Genomic DNA, 20,165 nt, shown 5'->3' on the forward strand with positions numbered 1-20,165 from the left:
GGTGTATAGAGAGCTGGAAGTACCAAGTGGGAACCTGGTAGAAGAATCCAGTTTGGAATTACAGGATAACACTGGGAGGCATGCTAAAGGTTGGCTGTGCCTTGCCAGCTGAGAACAGAAGTAGAAAAAGTTTGAGTTTCCAGAGTACACATCCGGGAGAGAGCAGTGCCTTAACCAAGAGAAGTTACAAGCTAGGACAGAGTGGAGACCAAGGCCAACAGGTTCCCCTAGCTCCAGCTATCTGTGTGGCAACCCTGGGTAATTAGCCTGCATCAGTGCCTAGGGTCACCAGAATCACATCTTAACATCCCAACTCACCTGCATCCAAATGTTGTCTGCAACAGGGTGGTGATTCCCACACAGAAGAAAATGGTCCCGATGAGCTGACTTGTGGCCCACTGGTCATACCCCACACACATGGCATCAGCCAGCAAAAAGGGCACTGCAATCGTGCCACTGAAGCATGTGAGGTAGTGCTGTGGACAAGGACAGATAGCAAAGAGTAAGCCACGCCTGTTTTCCTCTGCTGTTACCCTATGTTTTCTCCCCTGGCATCTTTAAGATATAGGCCACAAGAAGAATCTCTGGCTTTTTAAGGTATCTGTCATATGTCAACTAACATGGTGGGTTGGGACTCTGTGTGTGTGTGTGTGTGTGTGTGTGTGTGTGTGTGTGTGTGTGTGTGTAGGGAGAGAGAGTACCCATGTGTGCATGTATGCGGCAAGGTGTGTGTAGTCAGTTGGCAAGTTTCAGATCAGTCCTCACCTTCTACTTTGAGGCAGAGCATCTCATTCTCTGTCTATCTATAATCTATAACTTTCTTTTGTTCTGGCAATCGTTCATTATTGTACTTACAGTGAGCTTCTCAGCTTTGCCTCCTGAGAGGCAAAGAAATTCTGCAGTCTTCATTTCCCATCTCACTGGCAGCTGGTATGAGGGGATTACAGAAGGCTACCATAGCTTCTAGCTTTTTGTATATTTTTTTGTTTATTATTTCAAGTTAGGGTGTTTCTCTAGCCCAGGCTAACCTAGAACTAATGTTGCAGTTCCAGGCCGGCCTCAAACTTTCAGCAATCCTCCCACCTCTGCCTCCAAAGTGCTGGGATTAAAGGCGTGTGCTATGTCTCCCAGCACTTCCAGCTTTTTACATGTATTCTAGGGAATCAAAATCAGGGACTCAGGCTTGAGCAGCAAGTACTTTTAGCCTATGAGCCATCTCCCCAGGCCTTCAAATTATAATTTTCCCACTGATTACCCATTCATGTTAGGATTATTACTGGAGGAAGGGGATGATTACTGGCATGAATTCATGCCAGCATAAAACAAGGTCTCATGATAGACATAAGTATTTCTTACTGAAGATATCTTTTTTTCTCCCTGGCACTTCTCTGTTTCTAAAACCATCTGCCCTTCTCCTCTGCTGACTTGAACTGCACTATACTGAACCACTCTTCTGTCTTCAAACAATCCCTACTGATGCTCCATTTTAATTGTAGGATTTAAGGTGGGCGTAGTGGTACAGTCTTTTAATCCCAGTACTGGGGAGGCAGAGGTAGGATGGCTGTGGGTTTGAGGCCACCCTGAGAGTATATAGTGAATTCCAGGTGAGCCTGGGCTAGAGGGAGACCCTACCTCAAAAAATAAAAATAAAAAAATGTGATGATTTGAATTGCTAGTTCTTTTGGTTTTGTTCATGTTTTGTTGAAACAGGATCTCACTTTGTAGTTCAGGTCTGGATGAAATTCATTACATGGGCCAGACTGACCCCAAACTGATCCTCCTGCCTCAGCTTCTTAAGTTTTGGGATTATAGACATGAACTGCTAAGCCCTGATGATGTGCAACACTGTACATTTATATTCCTGAAATGCTTAGTCTACAGGGTTCCTTTGTCTTTAATCCTCTCAAGTCTGGGGAATTAAGCTCATGGCAGAAGGTATTTGGGATCTTCTTCTGTCGTCTGGCACAGCTGGACAAACATATTCAGTCAGGGCAGGCTTAAGGTATAGTGACTATATGAATCCTCCAGAAAGAATCCATGCTGTTATTGCTTTGGGAACCTCTTCCTTACTGCTTGTGGCCTTGACAAGGATGTCCCAAGAAGACAGGATTCACTTCCCTTGCCAGTTCTTTATTTCTGTTTTATAAGCTTCTTCCTTCTTCTCTCTAGGTTTCTTACTTCTGCCCACATTATAAAAACATGCTTCCTACAGCTCAAAATTATAGGTATATTCTTTAGTGGAGACAGAACATTCCTGTTCAGGACTTCTCATAGGAGCTCACAAGTCTATGTCCTGTGTGTTATCATGAAGAGTAGGGAAATGGCTCAGTTGTTAAAGTGTTTGCCTGTAAGCATGAGGACTTGAATTAGGTTGCTAGGACTCACATAAAAATGCTGGGTGTGCCAGGCGTGGTGGCACTTGCCTTTAATCCCAGCACTCAGGAGGCAAAGGTAGGAGGATCATGGTGAGTTCAAGGCTACCCTGAGACTACATAGTGAATCCCAGGCCAGCCTGGACTAGAATGAAACCCTACCTTGAAAAACAAAACAAAAATGCTGGGTGTGCCTAGGCATATATCCTAAGGACAAGATTCACTACCTTAGAAATACTTGCTCAACCATGTTTATTGCTGCTCTATTCACAATAGCTAGGAAATGGAACCAGCTTAGATACCCCTCAACTGATGAGTGGATAATGAAGATGTGGCACACTTAAACAATGGAGTTCTACTCAGCAGTAAAGAAAAATGAAATTGTGAAATTTGCAGAAAAATGGATGCATACTTAGTGAGGTAACCCAGGCCCAGAAAGCCAAAAGTCACATGTTCTCTCTCCTATGTGGATCATAGCTACAAATGATTGGACTTCTATGTGACTAGGAATAAAATTCAGTAGCAAAGGCTAGTAAGCTAGAAAGGGGATGTAAAGGTAATAGAAAAGGGAGGGACTTAATAGGATGGTATTGTATATATGTGAGTAGAAGAACAGATTCGGGCTGGAGAGATGGCTTAGCGGTTAAGCGCTTGCCTGTGAAGCCTAAGGACCCCGGTTCGAGGCTCAGTTCCCCAGGTCCCACGTTAGCCAGATGCACAAGGGGGCGCACGCGTCTGGAGTTCGTTTGCAGAGGCTGGAAGCCCTGGCGCGCCCATTCTCTCTCTCTCTCTCTCTCTCTCTCTCTCTCTCTATCTGTCTTTCTCTCTGTGTCTGTCGCTCTCAAATAAATAAATTTAAAAAAAAAAAAAAAAAAAAAGAAGAACAGATTCATGGCAGTGAAAAGGCCTAAGTGAGGTCAGGGGAAGAGATTGAGTGAAGGAAAGGTAGAGGGAGGGCTAATCAAAATCTAAGAGGATATTAAAAAGTCAGATGAAAACCTACAGTTTGGACAATGGAACACTCAGAATCCATAGATTGTTACTAGAAAATTTCCCGTGCCAGGGATGGGATACCTTGTTGGTCAGGGAGGTCACGGATACCCCCAGAATATTACAGGCCATTGCCATGGCTCTTGGTTTCCCACCAGGAATACATCATAAGATCCTATTGCTGAAGACTCCACATATTTGGCATACAAGGTCACTGAGAAATTCTGCTAGAGCTGAGCTGAAAATCTCCTCCACAAAGACCAGCTGACAGACAGCTAGAAAAAGCTACACTGCATGCAGTTCAATGGGAGACAGAGAAATCACCCGTGGAGATACTCAACAATGGAAAATGCAAGCCTTAAATTTGTCCAGCTAGGCCAAATGAGCCAATGAGTGCAACACTGGCATGTCTGTTATGGGGGAGACCAACCACTCTCTAATTGGACTGGAGGCCCGCTCCATGGCAGGGAATACAACCCAGATACCAAAAACCTACAACAGGGGTAGTCATGAGCCCTAGGGGTGTAACATCTGCTGGTGTCTGGCTAAATGTATATACTATGCTCATCAAACTGCCCAATAAGCACTTCTCTTAATGTTCATACCCATATATTAATGCTACTCTCACTTTCGGTTACAGAAGCTTCTCTTTTCAGATGGCAGTGGCCTTGGGATGACTCAGAAGGCACCATGGTGCTGAGAAGAAGTGACAGAGGAGTACTCAGCACCAAAATATCTCTTCCAAGGCTCAAGGTCCATTGTGGAAGAGGTGGCGGAAAGAATGTAAGAGCCAAAGGAAGGGTAGGAATCCTTACAGTGTGCTCCTCCAGACACAAAATAGCCTAGATATCCATGACCTCACAGTACCTGACACTACCTACACAAGATCATCATAATAGGAAGAAAACACCATGGCATTAAAATAAGAGAGACTGATTGAGAAGGGGAAGGAGTATGATGGAGAGTGGAGTTTCAAAGGGGAAAGTGGGGGGAGGGAAGGAATTACCTTGGCCTATTGTCTACAATTATGGAAGTTGTCAATAAAAATAATTAAAAAAAATAAATGCTGGGTGTGAAGCCAAGCATGGAGACAAGTGTCTTTAGTCCTCATACTTGGAAGGCTGAGGTAGGAGGATTATTGTGAGTTTGAGGCTAGCCTAGACTAAAGAGAGTTCTAGGTCAGCCTGGGTTAGTAAGAATCTACTTCAAAGAAGCAAAAATAGCTGGGTGTAGTGGCCCATGCCTTTAATGCCAACACTCAGGAAGCAGAGGTAGGAGGATCACCAAGAGATCAAGGCCATCCTGAGATTACATAGTGAATTCTAGTGTAACTCTATCTCAAAAAGCCAAAACCATAAAAAATAAAATAAAGTTGCCAGTCTGGGTTTGATCTCCAGCAGCCATGTAAAGCCACATGGCACTTGGTGTTCATCTGCTGTGGCCAGAGACCCTGGCACACCCATAAACACGCTTGCATGCTCGCATGTACACACACACACAATAAATGAATTTAAAATTTTTATTTATTCATTTATTGGATAGATAAAGGCAAGCAGAGACAGAGAGAGAGGGAGAGAATGGGCATACTAGGGCCTCTAGCCACTGCAGATGACTCCAATGCACCACTTTCTGTATCTGGCTTAGGTGGACAGTAAGGAATGGAACCTTGGTCCTTAGGCTTCACAGGCAAGCGTTTTATCAACTAAGCCATCTCTCCAGCCCAATAAAAATGTGTTTTTTTTAATGCTGTGTGGGGCTGGAAAGATGGCTCAGCAGTTAAGACACTTGCCTGCAAAGCCAAAGTATCCTAGTTCAACTCTCCAGGACCCATGTAAGCCAGATGCACAAGGGGCACATGCATCTGGAGTTTGTTTACAGTAGCTGGAAGCCCTGGCACCCATTCTCTCATTTCTCTCCCCCCCCACCCTCTCTCTCTCTCTCTCTCTCTCTCTGCCGCTTTCTCTGAAATATATAAATAAGTAAAATATATATATATATTTTTAAATGCTATATAGTCGAGCATGGTGGTGCACACCTTTAATCCCAGTACTTGGGAGGTAGAGGTAGGAGGATCGCTGTGAGTTCGAGGCTACACTGAGACTACATGGTGAATTTAAGGTCAGCTTCCTGGACTAGAGTGAAAGCCTACCTTGAAAAACCAAATATATATATATATGTGTGTGTGTGTGTGTGTGTGTGTGTGTGTGTGTGTGTGTGTGTGTGTTAACTTGTACTTATAATCCCAGCACTGGGGAGGCAGAGGCAATAATCTACCCTAATTAGTGAGCTCCAGGCCGATGAGAGGCCCTGTTTTAAAAAAAAGGTGGGGATGCTGGAGACATGGCTTAGTGGTTAAGGCACTTGCCTGCAAAGCCAAAAGACCCAGGTTCTATTCCCTAGGATCTATGTAAGCCAGATGCACAAGGTGGCGCATGTGTTTGGAGTTTGTTTGCAGTGGTTGGAGGCCCTGGCATACTCATTCTCTCTCTTCCTCCCTATCTCAAATAAATAAATAAATAATTTTTTTAAAAGTGGGCCGGACATGGTGGCCCATGCCTTTAATCCCAGCACTTGGGAGGCAGAGGTAGGAGGATTGCCTTGAGTTCAAGGCCACCCTGAGAATATAGAGTGAAATCCAGGTCAGCCTGGGATAGAGTGAGACTCTACTTTGAAAACCCAAAAAAGGGGGGGAAGCATTCCTTGCACATGTGCACCCCACATGCATATCCACGTGTGCATGCACGCATGTGTGCGCATGTGCACACACACACACACACACACACACATGAATAATAATAAAAGGTCTCAGAGGTGTGCTTCTTGCACCCAGTTCCTCCAATTGACTTTGCTAGACACAAACGTTCCATCCAGGCTGTGCTGCCTGGTTGGGAGGGTAGGGTCAGAAAACCAACTAAACACCAGTGGTCAGCAGACACAGGCCAGCTCCACACTGTCTAGGCAATAAGACTGACTGCCACAGCATCTGAGAAACCTCAATGCAGCACAAAACAGAGCACAAAAGTCTGGAAACACAATCCCCAGAGAGGGCCCAAGCTAAACAACAGTGTGCCTAGAGCCTGCTCCTTTACTCCAAGAAGCTACTTTCATCCTGTAAGAAGGAAAGGCTGCTGAAGAAGCAAGTTTCAAACATGCAGGAGACCTTGTGGGCTTGTGTTACTTCCTGCCTTGTCCCTCAGCCTATCTGCCCTAACCTCCCCTCCTGTGAAAGCTTCAGCAGACAAGGACACATTTTTCTTCCCTTAAAATATAAGGCCTGGGGTGGAGCTATGGCTCAGCAAATAGGCACTTTTTTTTACAAAGCCTGACAGCCTGGGTTCAATTCCCTAGTACCCACATAAAACCAGATGCACAAAGTGGCACATGTATCTGGAGTTTGCTTGCAGTGGCAGGAGGCCCTGGCATGCCCATTTCCCCTTACCTTCTCCTACTCTCCTCTCCCCTCCCCTTCCCTTCCTCCTTGCAAATAAAAACAAAGGTCAGTAAGACAGAAAGGAGATATAAAGGGAATAGAAATGGAAGGCGGGGAACCTAATAGGATGGTATTGTATATAGAAGAACAGATTAATAGGGGTGAAAAGGCCTAAGTGAGGTCAAGGAAAGAGACTGAGTAAAGGAAAGGTGGAGGGAGAGCTAATCAAAATCTAAGAGGACAAAGGAGAAAGTGTGTGTGGGGGGGAGAATTAACATGGGATTTTTTTATAATCATGGAAAATGCTAATAAAAATTTTAAAAAAAATCTAAGAGGATATAAATAAGTCATATGGAAACCTACTTTTTTAGACAATGGAACACACAGAAGCCATAGATTGTTACTAGAAAATTTTCAGTGTCAGGGATGGGATACCTTCCAGTGAGTTGATGGCCAGGGAGGTCCTTGATGCCCCCCAAACATTGTAGGCAATTGCCAAGGCCCTTGGTTTCCCACCAGGAATAGATGGTAAGACCCTATTGCTGAAGACTCCACATACTTGGCCTACAAGGTCACTGAGAAATCCTGTTGGAGTTGAGATGAAAACCTCCTCCATGTAGACTAGCTGATAGAAAGCTGGAAAAAGCCATGCTGCACGCAGTTCAGTGGGAAAGAGAGAAATCACCAATGAAGATACCCAACAGCAGACACTACAAGCCTTGCATTTGGCCAGCCAAGCCAAATGAGCCACTGGGTGCAATTGTGGCACATCTGTTATGAGGGAAACCAACTACCCTCCTCTAATTTGACTGGAGGCTCGCTCCACAGGAGGGAATATATATATCCCTGATACTGAAAACCTACAACAGGGGTAGTCATGAGCCCTAGAAATGTAACATCTGATGCTGTGTGGCTAAAAGTATATACTATACTTATCAAACTGCCCAGTAAGCACTTCTCTTAATGTTCATACCCATATATTATTGCTACTCTCACTTTTGGCTAGAGAACCTTCTCTTTCAGATGGCAGTGACCTTTGGGATGATTCAGGAGGTACCATGGTGCTGAGAAGTGACAGAGGAGTGCTCAGCACTGAAATATCTCAATCACACCTTCCATGGCTCAGGGTCCATTGCGCAAGAGGTGGCAGAAAGAATGTAAGAGCCAAAGGAAGGGAAGGACTCCTTACAACATGCTCCTCCAGACACAAAATAGAGTGGATACCCATGACCTCACAGTACCTGACACTACCTACACAAGATCATCATAATAAGAGGAAAAGATCATGAGGTCAAAATAGAAGAGACTGACTGAGATGGGGAGGCGATATGATGGAGTGGAGTTTCAAAGGGGAAAGTGGGGGGAAAGGGGGAATTACCATGGGATATTGTTTATAATTATGGAAGTTGTCATTTAAAAAAATTAAAAATATATTTTTTAAAAAACTAAATAAATAAAAGATAAGGCCTTCTAGTTATATACTGACCACCTGAGCACCGTTCAGGGTAACCTACATTTCACAGCCAACATTGCCATGACTGCATTGTTATGAAGCCTGGGATGAATGTTTCTGCTTTTCTCTCTCTTCCTCTATAGTCTTCTCTACCATCAGTATTTTCTTCCTTTTGTGGCACTTTAATTATTTACTCCTTGAATTTTTCTTTTTTGACTATTTTTTCTTTGACTCTTCCTAGTCTTCATTCTCTGCCTCCCTCCCTCAGGTAGGGTCTCACTCTAGCCCAGACTGACCTACAATTCACTAGTATCAGGCTGATCTCAAACTCACAATGATACTTCCACTTCTGCATATTAACTGCTGGGATTAAAGGCATGTGCTGCCATACCCAGCCTATTCAACATTCTTTTTTTTTCTTTTTTTCTTTGTGTGTGTGTGTGTGTGTGTGTGTGTGTGTGTGTGTGTGTGTGTTTTAAGGTAGGGTCTCACTCTGGTCCAGGCTGACCTGGATTCACTATGTAGTCTCAGGGTGGCCTCAAACTCATGGCAATCTTCCTACCTCTGCCTCCCGAGTGCTGGCTATTCAACATTCTTAATGAATAAAGTTGTAATAATAATTTCAACAAAAAAAAAATCAAAATCCAGCCAGGCGTGGTGGTGCACACCTTTAATCCCACCACACGGGAGGCAGAAGTAGGAAGATCGCAGTGAGTTCGAGACCACCCTGAGACTATGTAGTGAATTCGAGGTCAGCAAGACCCTACCTCGAAAAAAATTAAAAATAAAAATAAAAATCAGGGCTGGAAAAATGGCTTAGCAGTTAAGGCACTTGCCTACAAAGCCAAAGGACCCAGGTTTGATTCTCCAGTACCCATGTAAGCCAGATGCACGTGGTGGCACATACATCTGGAGTTCGTTGGCAATGGCTGTAGGCCCTGGCATGATCATATTCTCTCTCTCTCAAATAAATAAATTAGAATAAAATGTTTTAAAAGAAATCAAAACCAAATGTTTGGAAAATTCAGCCAGACAATACAATCTGCCTAGGTGGTTACACAGCATGGAGGGACTATCTTACCTGCAATCCCAGAAATATGCACAGGTACCAGGGAGGAACGTCTTCAATAGTATAAATCATGTCTGACCTCTGTGGGTCCAGACTGCCCGTGCTGTCCAGGGTTTCTGCGAGAGAACTCTAGGGGCGAGAAGGAGAAAGGAGGTTTAGACAAAGCCCAGAGCCCACTGCTAATGAAAATACCTTTTTCTCATGTTGCCATCCTCCTATCATTTTGAGCACTTTTGATGTAAGGCTCAAGCACATGTGCTCAGTAGAACAATCCTCAGAATTGGAGGTTCTGTCTCCCTTGGCATTAACTCACCCCTGTGAATGAATATTAAACTTGATCAAAGCTTCTCCACACATAAATAGATTCTCCCGCATGGACAGAGGTGCTCACAGGTTGAGACCAAAATTGACACCTTGAAGGGGAGCACCCTGTGAACAAATCTCCCCTGTCCACCTGCTCTCATTCCTGTAAGGATCTTTGTATGTGATGGTACTGTCTATGCCCTTCTGTCAAAACACTATTTCTCTAATAACAGCATTGGCTTAAAAGAACAAAATCCAAAGGCACACAAACACAATGACTCAATTTTTGCTTAAAAAATAAGACACTAAAATGTAATTATAAAGCCAGGTATGGTGGCACACACTTTGAATCCCAGTACTCAGGAGCCAGAGGCAAGAAAATAGCTGTGAGTTTGAAGGCAGCTTGGGACTACAGAGTGAGTGCCAGGTCAGCCTGGGCTAGAGTAGGACCCTAAATAGAAAAAGAAAGGAAGGGAAAAAGTACTGAATATATAAAACTTTATATAGATAAAACTATAAAACTATTTATAATATTATACATAGACTGTGGTGGTTTGACTCCTAAGTCCCCCAGAAACACAAATGTTCTGAATGCCAGGTTCCCAGCTGAGGGAGACCGACCTCCTGGAGGCAGTGTATTGTTGGAACTGGGCTTATGGGTGTTACCGCCAGTTTCCCCTTGCCAATATTTAGCACACTCTCCTGTTGCTATTGTCCATCTGATGTTGGCTAGGAGGTGATGTCCACCCTCTTCTCATGTCACCATTTTCTACTGCTATCATAGAACTTCCCCCTCAAGTCTGAAAGCCAAAATTCCTCCCTCTCCCCCAACACAAGCTGCTCTTGGTTGGGTGATTTATGTCAGTAATGCAACCCTGACTGCAACAGTAAAGCTGGTACCAAAAGAGTGGGATTGCTGCTGCTAGAAACCTGATGTGTGGCTTTGGCCTTTTGAAGCTGATTTTCAAGAGGAATGTGGAAAGATATGAAACCTTAGCCTAAGAGATGCCTTGCAGTGCTGTGTACAGTTTGATGGACTATTCTGGTCAGAGTTGAAAGACCTGAATGTGGTGAAAACTATGGACTGTGAGTTTTGACTTGTCAGGGTGAAAAACAGCTTTGCCTGGACTGAGGTAACAGCAGTTTGTATAAGAGGCTTGCTGTTATACCCATGTACTATGCAAGGTTGCTTTGCATAGAAATGAATTGGTATGAGCAGAAGAATATGGCAAAGACATGAAAACCTTTGGCTGAAACTTTTGCCCCTTCAGCTGCTAGATGAGAGATTACAACCTTTGAGACTGGGGCAACAGGAAGAATGTAGACTCTTTTGAAGGGGCTTGAATGCTCAAGGAGTATCCCATTCTTCAAAGTCTGCTTTATTCTCCACTGGATTAACAAACTGGCACCCTACCTGGTATTACAGAGTACAAGAAATGCAGGAAAGAGAGGGTCATTGAGTTTGCAACACGGTCTTGTGTTTTGGAAGTGGCCATGGGCAGTGTGAAGCAGGTTTGCTGGTTGCCTGCATGGAGATCCAAAGGAGCCATGAGGATGGACTGTGGGTTGCAGTAGAGACCCAGTGGAGATGCCAGGACCATGAGATGGCTGCTAAGAAAAGCTATTGGCCCAGATGCAATTTAACAGGACTGTGAGTGGCCCAGCTGGAGGGGTGGAACTGGAACACCAGAGACCTGTTGCTGGTTAGAATTATTGGAAATGGAGAGTTTTCACTGACTAGAGTTGTTGAACTTGAAGCTATAGAGTTTGATGTTTGCCCTGTTTAAATTTTATATTGGTTGAATATTTCTTTGCTATGCCCAATGCCATCTTTTGTAGCGTGTTTATTCTGTGTCATATCATTAGGATTGATAAAAACTATGGGGACTTTTGAAGTTGGACTGAATGCATTCTATTTTACATCATGGAAGGTGATCAGTTTATGGGGGCCAGGGGCAGAATGTGTTGGTTTGATTCAGGTGTCCCCCAGTAACTTAAGTGTCTTGAATGCTAGGTTTCAAGCTGATGGAGATTTAACACCACCTGGTGGCAGTGTATTATTGGGGGCGGGCTTATGGGTATCATAGCCAGTTTCTCCTTCTGGTGTTTGGCACACTTCTGTTCCTGTTGTCCATTGGATGTTGGCCTGAGGGTCATGTCCACCCTCTGTTCATGCCATTGTTTTATCTGCCATCATGGAGCTTCCCCTCAAGTCTGAAAGCCAAAATAAACCTCTTTTTTCCCACAAGCTGCTCTTGGTCTGGTGGTTTCTGGCAGCAATGCAAACCTGACTGCAACATAAGCCATTCATTACCAGGCCTCTTGGTTGCCCACCAGAACTAGATGGTAAAACCCTATTCCTGAAGACTCCACACGCTTGTGCTATAGGGCACTGAAAAATAAAGCTGGGGCTGAGCTGGAGACCTCCTTCCTGTTGACTAGCTGTCAGAAAGCTAGAAAGAGCTATGATACATGCAGCCCTATGGAAGAGAGAAGTGGCAATGGTATTAAATAGCAGTGGACCCTGTAAGCCTTAAAACTGGCCAGGCCAGGTCAAATGTGCCAACTGATGTAATAGTGGCATGTCTGTTATGGGGGAAATCAATTGCTCTCTAATTGGACTGGAGGCTTGCTACATAGGAGAGAATACATTTTGGTACTGAAAATCTAGTCAAAAGCCTATGGCTGGGGAGTAAGCCTTAGTGAGTAACATCAGCTGTTGTCTGGCTAAATTCATATATTACACCCACCATACTGCCATCTAAGGTGTTTGACTTTTATTTTATAGCCATATATGAATGCCACTTTCACTTTTGGTTAGAAAAACTTCTCTTTTCATATGGTGGTGACCACTGGGGTGACTAGTCACTATAGTTCTGAGAAGTTACAGTGGAGTGCTCTGCATTGAGACATCTCCATCACACCCACCAAAGCTCACAGTCCATTTCAGAAGAGGTGGTGGAAAGAAAGGAAGGGTAGGACTACTTAAAATGTAATCTTTCAGAGACAAAATGGCCTTGATATTCATAACCTCACAGTGCCTGACAATACCTACACAAGACCTTCATTAACAGGAGGAGAAGATGATGACATCAAATAGAAGAGATACTGATTGGAAAGAAGGGATTCTATGGAGGCTGGACTTGAGAGGGGGCAAAATGGGGTAGGGGAGGAAATTATCATGGTTTATTGTCTTATAGACTCTGTCAATAAAAAGTTTTTTAAAAAAATGTATTTAGGGCTGGGGAAATAGCTTAGTGGTTAAGGCATTTGCCTGTGAAGCCTAAGGACCCCAGTTCAATACCCCAGGACCCACGTAAGCCAGATGCAGAGGGGGTACATGTGTCTGGAGTTCATTTGCAGTAGCTGGAGGCCCTGCAGTGCCCATTCTCTCTTTCTCTGTCTCTTCCCCCCTCTCTCTCTCAAATAAATAAATAAAATATTTTTTTTAATGTTTTTATAGGGGCTGGAGAGATAGCTCAGTAGTTAAGGTACTTTCCTGCAAAACGTAACAACCCCAGTTTGATTCCCTAGTACCCATGTAAAGCCAGATGCACAAAGCAACACATGCATCTGGAGTTCATTTGCAATGGCTGGAGGCCCTGGCATGCCCATTCTCTCTGTCTCTCTTCTTTCTATATCTCTCTGCTTACAAATAAACAAAAATGTTTTTTAAAAAATGTATTTATAGGACTGGTGAGATGGTTTCAAAGTTAAGGTGCTTGCTTGTGAAGCCTAAGGACTCAGTTTGAATTTCCAGTACCCATGTAAGCCAGATGCACAAGGTGGTACATGCATCTGGAGTTTGTTTGAAGTAGCTAGAGGCCCCAGCGTGTCCATTCTCTCTATTGGCCTCTTCCTCCCTCCCTCCCTCCCTCCCCCCTCTCTGTTCCTCTCTCATTCAAATAAAATATTTTAATGTATTTATAGTTTAGGTGGATTTTTTTATTCTTTTTCTTCATGAATAACTAATAAAGATTTTTAAAATCTTAAGTGTTGCATACTTTTAAGGCTCAAACCACCAAAACTAGATTCATATCACAGCCTGGACAGACAGTCAGCCTACATATCACTTCTAAACTCATTCAGTATGCGAGTCCAACAGAAGATTCAAGGAATTCTGTTACCCAGAAGGGCCCTAGCACCCCTCTGTTTCTGAAAATGCAAGCAATTTATTGCATTTCTTAGAATCTGAAGTGTGTGCTTTTTTAAAACACACACACATTGTAAACTGGCAAACTGTCCAACAGGAAACAAAATTAAAATATGTTCCATAAAACAGATAAAGACAATATTGTGACTCTCCACCCCACCTAGCCCAGTAAGCTTGTGTCAATGACTAGTCCACAGAAAGATGTGTTTCACTTAGTTTTCTTTCTGTGTGGGAACAGAGGCTTGAACACAAAAGGTGCAGCAGTTCTGTTTCATCTTCCATGGCCTAAAGGTTAAAGTTTGATGTCAGTTGACCTATTATTCCAATGTAACCAAATTTGACCTTTCAGAGAGAACATTTTCTTCTAGTCCAACAACAGATGTTGACAGACTTATAGTGGTGAATGAGTTAAAACAGTATTGTCTGACTTTTGAAAACTGTTGAAATGGCAGAGAAAGTATAATACATGTGTGAGACACTGTGTGGTAAAGGATTAACTCAACAGGACTGGGCTATCTTCATCCCAACCCCTTTTCAAAGGAAGAACTGGTCAATTCTGGCACCTGGGAGATCACCTTTGAGCTCCACTTCTTTTCTCTTCTCTCCTTCCTTTCCTATCTCCCTCCCACCCTGCCTTCTACCTTCTGAAGTCCTGGGCTAGGGTAGCACTTTACATTAACACTTTGATGTACACTGGGGTCTTTGGGCCACATGTTATCCACCTGTTGCCCTCTGAAGGAGCTGGAAACTTAGGTCAGCTGCACAGGTGGTTAGCCATACCTATGAGGCTGATTCTAGCAGACACTAGGGTCCCAGTGAACTTCCCTGGTTGGGAACACTCTCTGAGTGCTGTCACTGTATGCTGCTAAAATATGAAAACCCTGCCTGCCTACCTCTGGCTAATAGCAGAAGACAATGCCTATGAGCCCTTTTCCATTACCAATTTTCATCATGTACCTCTCCATAAACAACTATGAGGATAACAGCTTGACTGAATTCTATGAATCCTTCTAGAAAATTGCTGAACTCAGTTTAAGATCCCCTGAGATTATGAGAGAAGCTGTTTACTCCCCTTTTTCTGCTTCCTAACTCAAGACTGAATACTTTCTCTAATGCATATTTCTGCCATAGTGGGATACCCTGGACAATGGCCCATTGGGACTGTGTGATCGTGAACATTAACCATTAATTAGATTTGCTGAGTCAAAATAGACTTCTCTACTTAAGTGGCTTGTGATGAGGATTTCATTATAGTGATGCAAAATTCAAAAGTATACATATATAGTAATTCAAATTTTATTTTACACAAAACAGGCACAACTCTTTAAGAATTGTGTATGTGTGTTCCACACACATAATTAACACATTCAACCCTCACACTAATTTAAGAAAGATGCTCAGGGCTGGAAGGATGGCTTAGCAGTTAAGGTATTTGCCTGCAAAGCAAAAGGACCCAGATTTGATTTCCTAGGACCCATGTTAGATGCACAAGGGGGTGCACACGTCTGGAGTTCTGGAGTTCATTTGCAGTGGCTCGAAGCCCTAGCACGCCCATTCTCTCACTCCCTCTCCCTCTTTCTCTGTCAAATAAATAAATAAATATTTTTTTAAAAAAAGAAAGAAAGAAAGATGCCCACACAGCTGGGGATCAGACGCTTGAGATCAAAAGTTTCTGGGGTTTGGGATATGTGCTGGTTGGGCACTTGAAAATCTGAAATCCAAAGATGTTTCAGAATCTGCAAGTTTTTGAATGTCACATTAGCACTTGAATAGTTTTGGATTTCAGATATCCACTTTAAGTGTGTTTAACTTATTCCTATTTTAGAAGAAAAACTGGTGTCCAGACAGCTATAGTGATCTGAGTCACATTTATACCTGGGCCTTACTTCTAGCCTTCTAGCTCTTAACTACTGCCCTCTGGCAGAGGCATTTAATGACCCTTGTGAGGTTCTCACTTTAACCTTGTGGGTATAACTCCTACTTCCATTACTGACCAAAAATGCTCACAGCCCCTACCTCTTACACACTAAGAGGAAGGCACAAAGTCCCAGACTAGCAACATCGCACTCCCTGCCGCAGGTCAGGGTTGAGCAGCAGTAACAGGCGACAAGAGGTACCTTCTCTGCTATTCCGTTCTCTGTAGTGTAGATGGCCATGAGCTCAGTGTCTTCATTGTCCTGCTCACCACTGGATGTCGCCCCACCATTGATCACCACCTGAGGAGAAATGTTCCAATAAAAGGCAGCTTTACACGTGATTACCTGGACCTTATTGCTGAAGACACCACATGCTGCCAAAACACACACACACACAAAAAAAAAAAAAAAAAAAAAAATCAAGAGATTCAGCTGAATCTGAAAGGAAACCAGTTCTCAGCGAGTTAGCCCATATAGTGCTGAGAAATTCTACATGAGCTGAAGGAAAATGGCCAACATTATGGGCAAACAGGGGGCACTGCTACATGAATGCAACCAGCCTTACAAGTAGTACACGCCTGGGTAATGGTGGCACACAGCCTAGATGGGTAATCAACAACTCTCTGATTGGCTAAGAGAGCTACTCAGTAGAAAGAAACCCGCCACTGCAACTGGGTACTGAGTCAGAATCCTATGGAAACCAAGATTATGGACTCCAATGTGAAGTTCCCACTAGTCTTTGGCCAAAACTGAGGCTACACCCATCAAAATCTCATTAAATTAACAATGCCTATCGTCTTTAACCTATCCTGACCCCACACTCCATTGGAGATTCCTGTTTCCTTTATCCGAAAGTAGCAATAACTATGGACAACCAAAATCTATCAACAAGACAAGAATAGATAGCTAACTTCCTAGCAGGAGATGCTCCACTCCTTGCACAACAGCCAGGACCCAGGTGAAGCCACAGAGGAATTGGCAAGATGAGCAAGAGTGCTGCTTCCACAGCAAACCTGACAACCTGCACCAGGGTACTGGAGACAAGACACTGAGGATATTCTAAATGCACCAAAGCAAAAATCCAGAAGCTGCTGACAGCTCAACACTAACGCAGACATAAAGCACACTGGGTGGAAAGAATGTAAGTAAGAGCCACAGGTTGGGAGGGAACATCCAGACATTGCCCCTTCCCAATGACTGCTGCTCTCACAACTCATAACCCATAACCCCACGGGGAGTACCAGCAATCCCACAGAGGAGGGTTCTCAGAGGAATGGGGGCAGGGAAGAGAGAAGTGATAGGTACCGACACATCATGTATCCCTACAAAGTTTCTATTTATAAGGGTTGGAGAAATGGCTGAGCGGTTAAGGCACTTGCATGCAAAGCCTAAGAACACACAATGGAATCTTCAGGTCCCACGTGGCCCAGTGCAATGATCCAAGTGCGCAATGTCAGACATGCACTGCAAGGGCACACACACACGTTTGGAGTACATTCATAGTGGATAAAAGGCCCTGAAGCTCCCATTCTCTCTCTCCCTCTCTCTCACTCACTCAAAAATAAAATTAAATAATTCAAATAAAAAATAAGGGCTGGAGAGATGGCTTAGTGGCTAAGGCACTTGCCTACAAAAACAAATAAACCAGGTTTGATTCCGCAGTACCCACATAAGCCAGATACACAAGGTGGTGCATGCATCTTGAGTTCATTTGCAGTGGCTGGAAGCCCTAGCATGCCCATTCTCTCTATATATATGCCTCTATTTCTCTTTCTCAAATAAATAAAATTAAATTAAAAAGAGGTAGCTTTAGCCCTTATTACTCTGTTGTAAAGAAATGTGTGGGTGTGGCTGCAAGGCCACTGAAAAATCCTGCTGGAACTGAGCTAATAACCTCCTCCTAGACCAGCTGACAGAAAGCTAGAAGAAGCCATTCTGCATGCAGTTCAATGGGAGAAAGAGTCATCACCAGTGAAGATACTCAACAATGGAAACTGCAAGCCTCATATATGGCCAGCAAGGCCAAATGAACCAACGGGTGCAATAGTGGCACGTCTGTCATGGTGGAAACCAAACGCCGTCTAATTGGACTGAAGGCCCACTCCATGGGAGGGAATACATCCCTGATGCTGAAAACCTACAACAGGGGTAGTCATGAGCCCTAGGGGTGTAACATCTGCTGGTATCTGGCTAAATGTATATACTATGCTCACCAAACTGTCCAGTAAGCACTTCTCTTAATCTTCATACCCTCACTTTTGGTTACAGAAACTCAGATGGCAATGACCTTGGGATGACTCAGAAGGCATCATGGTGCTGGAAAGAAGGGACAGGAGTGCTCAGTACTGCAATATCTCTACCACACCTTCCAAGGCTCAGGATCTATTGTGGAAGAGGTGGCAGAAAGAATGTAATAGCCAAAGGAAGGGTAGGACTCCTTACAATGTGTTCCCCCCAGACACAAAATGGCCTGGATATCCATGACCTCACAGTACCTGACACTACCTACACAAGATCATCCTAATAGGAAGAAAAGATCATGACATCAAAATAAAGAGAGACTGATTGAGAGGGGGAGGGGATATGATGGAGAATGGAGTTTCAAAGGGGAAAGTGGGAGGGGCATTACCATGGGATGTTTTTTATAATCATGTAAGTTGTTAATAAAAAAATTGAAAAGAAAAAAAGTTTAAAAAGGAATCTGCCTTGAAAAATAAACAGATCAAAGGTTAAGGATTTTAAAAAAAGAAATGTGTGGGCTTTCCCACACATACCAAAAGGCCAACCATAATTATTGTCAGAGCCCTAAATTGCACTTTCACATATGATAGTAACAAAGTTACTTTCTTAGATGAAACTCCTAATGGGTACAGGCTACAATGGTAAGTACTGTGTATTTCTAATGAAAAGTATGCCATGATCCATAGGGTGGAGCTGCATGGGCCAGAGATCACAAAGACAGACCAGTAAGGAAACATTCCAGAGAAACCTCTGGCTATGGGATCCCTGTGTCCTCCAAGGGAAAGGAGCTGGCTAAAACCAATCAAACAACAACAAAAACTTCTGGGGGGCTTCCCTGTTAGGAGGAATAGTTCTAGCTGGATGAACTACTGCTCACCTGATTGACTGTATGTTGGGATTTACTTTGATGTTGTTGTTTGATTGTTTTGTTTTGTGTTTTTTTGAGGTAGAGTCTCACTCTAGCCCAGGCTGAACTCACACTGGAGTTTCGGGCTGGCCTCAAATTCACAGCAATCCTCCTACCTCTGCCTCTCAAGTGCTTGGATTAAAGGCATGTACCACCACACCTGACTTGTTAGGATTTTAAAAAATTTCTCACTGCAATTAAGTATCCAGCTGATGTGTGCGCCTACCCCCATTACTAAGAAGTAAGGGTGGAAACAACTGTTTTATGCCAATAAAATCTAGTTTCTAGAACTTCCAGGTTAAGGACAAGAACCTATTTAAGGATAAATTCAAAAGAGACCCTGGCATGCAATAGCAAAGCCAGCTCTCTGTTATGCCCACCACTGACAGATATCTTGATCACACCCTCCCAGGACTCATGGATGATTGAGGAGATGGTGGTAGAAAGAATGTAAGAGCCAAAGGAGGAGAGGACTGCTTTGAAATGCTATCTTCCAGACAAAAAATGGTGGTTGTGTTTATGGCCTCGCAGTGGCAGATCACAAAACCTGCATAACAGGAAGAAAGAAGAGTGATATACTTCCTGTGCATTTGGATCTTTTATCATCAGTATGCACCCATGTATCACTTGCATATTGATTTCTAAACAGATGGTAATAAAGACAAATTCTAAAATATTAAAAGTGGTTGGCTTTAATCAATAGGGTTATTTTTTTATTTTCCTTTTCTTTTTTAATTTAGAAAGAGAATGGGCACACCAGAGCCTCCAGTCACTGCAAATAAACTTCTGATGCATGTGCCACCCTGAGCATCTGGCCTATGTGTGTACTGGAGAATCAAACCTGGGTCTTAGGCTTTGCAGGCAACCACCTTAACTGCTAAGCCATCTCTCTAGCCTAATCAGGCCATTTCAAATTTTTCTATTTATGTGCCGGGCACAGTGGTGCGCACCTTTAATCCCAGCACTCAGGAGGCAGAAGTAGGATGATTGCTGTGAGTGTGAGGCCACCCTGAGACTCCATAGTGAATTCCAGGTCAGCCTGGGCTACAGTGAAATCCTACCTCAAAAAACAACAACAACAAAAAAATCGATTTATAAGCCAAGCATGGTGGTGCACGCCTTTAATCCCAGCACTCAGGAGGCAGAAGTAGGAGGACTGGTGTGAGTTTGAAGCCACCCTGAGACTACATAGTGAGTTCCAGGTCAGCCTAAGCTAAAAAATTAAGAAAAAACTACTTATCTATTTATTTATTTGAAAGAGAGAAACAGGCAGACACACAGATAAAGAGAGAATATGAGTATGGGTATGCCAGGGCCTCTTGCCACTGTAA

General features: G+C 43.5%; 1 protein-coding gene across 4 annotated transcripts in view; it reads right to left on the bottom strand.

The window, feature by feature from the left end:
• Positions 1-20,165, bottom strand: part of Slc23a2 (solute carrier family 23 member 2) — a 151,075-nt gene that overhangs the window by 57,032 nt on the left and 73,878 nt on the right. For all 4 annotated transcript variants that reach the window (XM_045156050.1, XM_045156047.1, XM_045156048.1 and 1 more), the window contains exons 3-5: positions 15,888-15,986; positions 9,327-9,443; positions 319-476 (exon numbers count right to left, since the gene is read on the bottom strand). In XM_045156050.1, the coding sequence (XP_045011985.1) occupies positions 319-476; positions 9,327-9,443; positions 15,888-15,986 (374 nt within the window). The remainder of the gene's footprint in view (positions 1-318; positions 477-9,326; positions 9,444-15,887; positions 15,987-20,165) is intronic.

Source organism: Jaculus jaculus, chromosome 8, assembly GCF_020740685.1.
Source record: "Jaculus jaculus isolate mJacJac1 chromosome 8, mJacJac1.mat.Y.cur, whole genome shotgun sequence".
Classification (NCBI taxonomy): Eukaryota; Metazoa; Chordata; class Mammalia; order Rodentia; family Dipodidae; genus Jaculus; species Jaculus jaculus.